General features: G+C 43.8%; 1 protein-coding gene across 1 annotated transcript; it reads left to right on the top strand.

Moving 5' to 3' along the window:
* Positions 1 to 1,505: 1,505 nt before the first annotated feature.
* ASTE1 (asteroid structure-specific endonuclease 1) lies at positions 1,506 to 6,815 on the top strand. Its single transcript, XM_086468116.1, has 4 exons — positions 1,506 to 2,813; positions 4,762 to 4,972; positions 5,906 to 6,101; positions 6,389 to 6,815. Exons 1-4 carry the CDS (start codon positions 1,506 to 1,508, stop codon positions 6,681 to 6,683), a joined length of 2,010 nt encoding a protein of 669 aa, XP_086324242.1. The 3' UTR covers positions 6,684 to 6,815.
* Positions 6,816 to 7,779: the final 964 nt, after the last annotated feature.

Raw genomic sequence — 7,779 nt, 5'->3', positions numbered from 1 at the left:
TGGTAAACACATTCTTAATTTTTAATTTAAAATGTTCTTAATTTTCTCCCCTCGCCCTGTTCCAGAGCCTGGCTGACTGCTGATGCCAAACCACTGCAATTACATTGCCTGGATCACTTTTTTTATTTTTCCTTCTTCCTTGGCTAGAGTTAAATCTCCTTCCTCTTTTTTGTTGTAAGCTAAAGCAAAGTTGTTGTTTAGAGTTTCATAGTTCCATCTACACATGCTAAGTGCACAGCACCTCTACTTCTTCCCCTGACCTTCCTTTGCTTACATAAGACACTGTTTTTCAGTTCCTTTATGTAACCTTCAGGTTTCTTTAGCGACAGCTAACGTACTCTGACACTTTCTGCCTCCAAGAGAAACCCTTCTTTGCCGATTAAGATCATTTTCCAATTCTATCAGGTTTTCTTTCCATCCCTTAAGAACCTCTATGCTACACCAACATTTGCCCCTCCCTACCCCTTACAAATTCCAGGTTTTATATTTAAACTCAGTATTTACTACCTTGATTTTTTTTTTCCCGCCAATGACTCCACTGGCATGCTCCTTTAAACTTTTTGAAAATAAAAAAATTAAGTATTCCTGGTTTTCTTTCCTTCATTAAAAAACAAACAAACAAACAAAAAACCCCACACAACCTCCTGAACACTGGCTCCATTGTTATTTTCTGCAACATTTTTATAAACCTAGCCAAGTCTAAAGTAACACGATCTCAGTTGGCTCAGCTTTTTACTGCTCCCAGAGAAAGGATAACCGAGATTTTATTAGTAGCGTCGGCAGCAAAGGAGCTTGCAGGTGATAGTAAACCAGGGTCAAATGTACTCGACTATCAAACCGGCCAACTAATATCTCCCTGACGCACGTTCAGGAAGCCGAGATCCCCCAGGATAACCTCAGAGATGTCACCACCTTCTTAACAGACTGTGTAAGACTCAAAATTCACGCTCCGAGGGCCTGGGGGCACACACACACGTATGAAGCGTCCCCGCTTCCCCGCCCAGCTCCCCTCACACAGAGGGGCGAGGGCAGCGTGCCTCCACTCAGGCCCCCTTCCCCACCTCCCCGGAGAAGGCGGTGCTGCCGAGGACGCCCCTGGCCGGTATGCTTCGCGGTGCGCCATCTCCCCACGGGCTTCTCCCCCTCCAGCGCCCGACCCCATAGGGCCACCAGGGCGAGAGGGCCGTCTGACGGCGGGGATCACCGTCACTCAGGGCCCTCCGGGGCCCCTCGGACAGCCTGAGGCAAGGCGCTACCAGCCCCAGGCGAAGGAGGGAGCGGCCACAGCGTCCTACCTCGCCCGGCCTCGGGAGCCGCGCCGGGGGCTGCCCGCCCGCCCGCTGCGCCCGCGGCTCCGTCGCTAGGAGACGCCGCGCACGCGCACCGAGAGCCGGCAGGCGGGAAGAGGAAACGGAGCCCTCACTGGAGGAGTTCGGCTGTCACTCTAGTGCCACTTCCGGCGGCGTGGCGCCGTTCCCGGGGAAGAGGGGGCGGCAGCTGCCGCTATGGGCATCCAGGGGCTGACGGGCTTCGTGGAGGAGCGCGGGGCGTTCTTCACCGAGCTGCGGGTGAGGGACACCAAGCTGGTCATCGACGGGAGCAGCCTCTACCACCGGCTGTGCTTCGCCTCCGCCGTCGACTTCCGCCGCGGCGGTGACTACGGCCCCTTCGCGGCGGCCGTGCGCGACTTTTTCGGCAGCCTGCGGGCCTGCTGCGTCGCCCCCTTCGTGGTTCTGGACGGCGGGCGCGGCGCCGAGGACAGGAAGCTGCCGACGCTGCGGGGCCGCGCCGCCGAGCGGCTGCGGGCGGCCCACGGCCTCTCCCGCGGTGACGGCGGCTGCCTGGTGCCGCTGCTGACCCGTGAGGCCTTCGTGCAGGCGCTGGGCCGGCTCGGCGTGCCCTTCGTGCAGTGCTTCGCCGAGGCCGACCGGGAGATCGCCGGCCTGGCCAACCGCTGGGGCTGCCCCGTCCTCTCCCTCGACAGCGACTTCTTCGTCTTCGACCTGGCGGGCGGCTACTGCCCGCTGACCCACTTCCAGTGGCAGAGCCTGGGCGCGGGGGCGCGGGGCTGCTACGTCCCCGCTCGCTGCTTTTCCGCTGAGAAATTCTGCAGGTACTTCGGTCACCCGAACACGAGGCTGCTCCCCCTCTTTGCCGTCATGAGCGGGAACGACTACATCGACCTGGCCGCCCTCGAGGTGTTCTTCAGCAAGGTGCGCTTGCCGAGGGGGTGCGCAGGGGGGAAGCGGGGGAAGCACGTCCGCCTTCAGGGGCTTCTGAAGTGGCTGTCGCAGTTTGCTGAGCCCACCGAGGCTGTCGACAATGTGCTGAAATACCTTAAGAAACACCAGAGAGAAGAAATCAAGGAGCTTCTGTGCACTTCAGTGGAGGATTATGCTCCGTCTGATGTGAATCTTGAGGACTTTTTTCAGAAGGGAAAGTATGAATGTGAGGCTGCCAGGAAAGCAAGCTTACCGCAGTGGGTACTCGATGCTTTGGCAAAAGGTAAGCTGGCTCCATTCATCAGCGACGCCCTGATGCTGAGAAGTACCTTCCTCCATGTTCAGGTAGAGAATATGCAGAGACCCAGCGCACATAGCACAGCTTTGCCCATTCGACAAGTTATCTATGGACTGCTGCTGAAAGGATCGCAAAACACAGAAGCTGCTTCTCCAGGCAAGCAGACCAGCAAGCTGCCAGTTGTATGTGAATTTGACAGACTCCAAAAGACACTTAAAAAAACATTTGTTGAAGCAGCAAGCCTACCCACAGATTTTTGTGATGATCATTTTCCTTTGGACAAGTTAGCGGAGGTAAATGGTTGTCACAACAGAGCACAGTTAACAGTGTTTCACGAGTGACAAAAAATAGTTGGGACTTGTGTTTGCCAACTGGTCGCTAAATGTGATGCCTGAACTAAGCCACTTCAGTAAGTAACTACTTAATACAGAGGTACTTACAGGGCTCTGAGCTTGGCCTGTGATACCGGAGAAGCTACATAGATTGCCTTTGTCATCTTCCCTTTCCGCCACCCCACAAGCGTACCAAGACAAATTACATGAACAGTTGGTTGAGTGTCTATGTAGTCTTGCCTACATTTTACATTCTAAGCCCCTCTTTCATCCTGTGTATTCTGTTACACTAATACTTGCTTCTGTAATTACAGGAAGGAACTCAGTTTCATGAAGTTTAGAAAAATGCAGTTTAATACTACAAAATTTAATTTATATTTGATCAAGCTATGGATGTTTCAGAGCAATGTTCTGAAAAAAATCTGACCCATGCTTTTCTACTAAAAATCACCATCATTTCATGTGTGAATCTTGCAGCTGCCCAGCAATTTTACCTGCCGCAAGTATGTGTCCTGCTAACATGGACCCCTGCTGCTTGCCAGACAGAACAGCACCTGAAAAACAGCTTGTAAACAAAGGAAAGTTGTACTAGGTTAGTTCCAGTCACCATTAGCAATTCTGTACATTTAAATTCTAAAGATTAAGACGGTAACTCTTGCTGTGAATGGGAAGTCATCTCCCATTCCTAAAGCTGCATAACCGAGGTTTTGTGTGCAGTAATTTCTGAAACATCTGGAAATACAATCTGTGCCTTTTAATGCTGCATATTTAAGCCACATGCTCTGTCCCTTTTGGCATTTTCAACTGTTGACACATCTCCAGGTGTGGGCTGTGCTGTATGTTTTTATCACTTGGTGGCTATTTCATGTAAGAACCAAGTCTATCCCTACTATGACCATTAAATGCTACAGATAGCTATGGATCCAAAGGCCTACAAGACAGGTTATTGTTACAGGCCTTTTAAACAAGCAGTATGCAAACACTGAAAAGAGTTTGAAAAATCATGTTTGGGGATTTTAAGAAACATTAATGACACCTTAATTTAGTCTTGGTATGTATGCTCTTTAATGAATTTGAGCTTCCACTATTGTAACAACTGGCCTTGTGGGAATTACCGACTCAACAGAAAGAAGAAGAAAGGTCATTCTGCATTTAAAGTACTCTAGGCAAAACTGATTTCAGTTTGTCTTCCACTGTGCGCACATGTGCCTAGGAACAGGCAAAACCATCCTTATCAAGGTTCACAAGGCACTTGAATTACAGTTGAACAGCCTGCTGTGATTCTGCTGCATGCATGAAATTATGGACAAAGGTTATAACACCAGCTTTTAGAAGTTAAATAGCACAAAGAGAGAATGTGCTAGGAATTAATATGTTGCAAGTAAAAAATGCAAGCTTCACACTTAAGGTTTCATTGTGGTAAGCATGTTTTCAACGTATCAAGAACAGACATCACCATTACATCTCACAAAGCAAGGGTAACTTTTAAGAGGCACAAAATGAAGGTGTGGTTTGGTTTTTTTGTTCGTGGTGGTTTTTTGTGGTTTTTGGGTTTTTTGGTTGGTTTTTTTTTTGTTTTGTTTTGGTTTTTTTTTTTTTACACAGGAGTTTATATTAAGTAACCTCATTTGAAGAAGACTCAAACCTCTTAAAAAAAAAATCTAACCTCAGGCAGTCGTAAAAAACTACTTTTATCCTTCTACGTAACATTTAACTGTGTAGTTTTTAAAGCTTAAGTAGTACTTAAAAAAAATAATGACCTGTTCAGAATATCTCTGAAAATTATTTATCAAAACCATGAAGTACTAGCTAGTTTAAACACAACCTTATTTGCCTTTTGGAAATTTTTCACAGCAAATAAAATCTCTTACCTTTATTTTTCCACTCCAATTTTTAAATTTATTTTCAGGTGCCCATGTCATGCCGTCAGATGATTTTGCTGGAGACTCTAGGAGTGAAAATGAGTTTCCTAGAACCTATCCCCAGTCACTTACAACTCCCTGTTGCTGTAACGTGTTACTGGGTACGTTGTTCAGAACCAAAAGTTAAGTTGCATCAACTAAAGGCTTTACTTCTAATGATAATATCTGGAGAACTGCACAGGATAACACATGATCCAGGTATGTCTCCAAAGAATACAATTTTTTTGTATTGTATGCTATGAAGAATCTATACCGTAATTCATTTTTCCTCATTCATGGCGAGTAGTCTAAATTCAGGTGAATTAGCATTGACTTAAACTATATCCTCAGGTATCATAATCTTTGCATTGATACAGAGCAGAGAAACAGTGCTAGCCATCAATTTAACATTTTACATAGGTAAAACAGTACTTTGCCATCTTTTAAAACATTAAATTGCATTTATAAATGCTTTCTTTAAGATTAAGATTAATTTAGCTATAACAGTTAGAAAACAGTAAGTGTAACATACTCATGCATCACAAGAGAATAACTACTGTTGATGCATTCAGATTGCGGGTTTTTTTTTAGAAAAACTCAAGAGAGAAAAATCATCTGTACTTAAAAATGCCGAGTTGCATAGGCACCCTTTACCTGCCTGTGCATTGTGAAAATGTGAAAACACTAAATGATCACAGAAATTGTTTCAGTAATATCTATACTGATTAGAGTTATGGCAGCATTTCCTCTAGAGTCCTTCATTCGATGGCAAAAATTTCGCATGCCAGGGTTATACAGTTTTGGGTTCTAGTGTATATATTCTATACATAAGACTGACATGGTTGCCATCTGTGTCCCAGGTGGGTGGGAGTGAGACTGAAGTCTTGTTTGTAATCAGCCCACTCACAGAGCAGCATAGCAGATCGCCTAGCAAATAGAATTCCCGATTTCACAATTTCAGATTCTCATGGATATTCATACTTGAATTTTTACTCAATTTTATGTCTTAAAGTTCAGTTTGAGACATTTGAAAACATTATTAATGTTTCCTGAAATAGAACTGGAGGTTTGAAGATCCTGTACATTGCAGATACCTTTTGTGCTGTTCACAGCAGAACATTTATTTGCATGCCTTTTTTATTTGTAACCTAGATCCCACAATTTTACATGCTGAAGATGACAGTATCGCATATAACGAATTTCTAAAATGGAAGGAAAAGAAATTGCAAAATAAAGACTTTGATTTAGATGCTGCACACAGTTTTTGCCAGTGGCAGTGCTGTCTTCAGATGGGATTGTATCTCAACCAGCTACTTTGCACTCCTCTCTCTGAGCCAGACCTAAGCAGGTAAGTATGTTTCAGATGTCTCCTTTCCACACAAGCCCCTGATGCAATGTGTTCACATGTTTTTATTTTCTGTGTCAAACTCCTTTGGCCAGTTTTACTGCATTTGAACTCCTTTCTTTAAAGACATTAATATGAAGAAAAATACTGAGTAGAATAGGTATCCCTTAGGAGCCCACTGCTCAATACTGTATGTAGTTAAGATGTGGTTTTTCATGAAGCAGCATGTTTCTGTACCTGTCCTGCTGAGGTGTGATTCTAAATGAGGATTCTCTCCTTCCTTTGAGCAGGCTTTACAGTGGGACCCTTGTGCACAGACTATATCAAGAGCTTAAATCAACACCTTCAGTGGAAAATCTGTTTAGTTTATCTCCAAAAATGACTCAGCTCTGTCAGGTTTTGTTAAATACAGTGGAGTCGACTGTATCTCCAGATTTCTTTCAGAAGATGACCAAGACCTCATCAGAGTCCTGCAAAAAGAAGAAAGCATCTAATAAGAGAAAAAAACCCATCAGGTGTGCTATATCAGAAACTCAGCATTTATGCAGTGTTAATCGGTTTGCATCACTTGGGGTGGATGACTGAAAGCATTATTCCTGGAATAGCTTTTAATGCCATACAGATGGAAGAAGCTACGTTAAAATATGTGACTGTATTGGAATTTGCTCAGCTGTTTTCACACAAGTTCCTGATTCTACCTTTACCAGCAATTCTTGCTTTGGGGAATCTTTTATTTACTTTTTTTGTAATTAATACTTTTTATAAAGAGGTGCTGTATAAAACTTGTGTTCTGTTTTTCTTTAAAGGTTTTCAGTCTAATTGAAAGTGAGAGCAAAGTCATTCAGCATTTCAGAACTGGACTGTTCTAGAGGAATTCTTTTCCTGAACATTTACAGTTGGCTATCCCTCCATCTCCTTGAACAGTTCTAATTAAAAAAAAAAAAAATCTGATTTTTAAGTTTATGTTAGAGGAACACAGTGATTGCAGTCTCACAGATCAGATTAAAATGGAAATTGACAAGTCTAAAAATATTGTAGAATCAGGCTTTACAGGTGGAGTATCAGTACTTTTGCGGAGAGCTAGCTTTACTCAGTGACAAGTAAGCTGTCCTTGCAGTATTATAGTATTGAAATATACTCCAGGAGAAACTTCAGCTTCTGCGCCCCCCACGCTGTTTGAAGTAAGAGCTAAATGCCTGCATGCACACACAAAGCTATCACAAGGTACCAAGTTTCACAAGTTTGCTAATGCAGAGTAGTTGTGTGCAACCTTCTGCCATTAAACTGTTGTCACTCAAGTTAACTTTCCTCTAATAGCTAAACTTACAAACCTGTGGACACTAAGTTACTTGACAAACCCTATCAACATGGTAATGAAAAACAATTTGTACTTTAAAAAACTCCTACATCATCAGTGTTTCTCAGTGCTTTGTATTAGCTAACTTTCCAGCAAAATTAGTCAATTTACATAAATGCTTTTCTTAGAAAACTGTTGGTTTTCCCATGTCTTCCCCATGAGAAATCAAATTACTACATTTCTGGTTTTTCTCCTCAAGAATCCATATACCTTTTATTACATTTAGGAAAGTAATGATTTCCACCTTTAATCATTAAATTTTGCCCATTACTTACCAGAATTCAAGCTTGATTCCCACATTGTGTGCTCAGTTTCCAGTCCTGT

The sequence above is a fragment of the Leptosomus discolor genome, chromosome 7 (assembly GCF_034619465.1).
Source record: "Leptosomus discolor isolate bLepDis1 chromosome 7, bLepDis1.hap2, whole genome shotgun sequence".
Taxonomy (NCBI): domain Eukaryota; kingdom Metazoa; phylum Chordata; class Aves; order Leptosomiformes; family Leptosomidae; genus Leptosomus; species Leptosomus discolor.
This window is presented reverse-complemented; position numbering and strand designations above follow the sequence as displayed.

What these genes read in the sequence shown, in the direction of transcription:
- ASTE1 (XM_086468116.1), top strand. Translation starts at nt 1,506, where the DNA reads ATGGGCATCCAGGGGCTGACGGGCTTCGTGGAGGAGCGCGGGGCGTTC. An exon ending in CTTTGGACAAGTTAGCGGAG is followed by an intron (nt 2,814 to 4,761) that starts GTAAATGGTTGT and finishes ATTTATTTTCAG; the next exon opens with GTGCCCATGTCATGCCGTCA. An exon ending in CAGGATAACACATGATCCAG is followed by an intron (nt 4,973 to 5,905) that starts GTATGTCTCCAA and finishes TTTGTAACCTAG; the next exon opens with ATCCCACAATTTTACATGCT.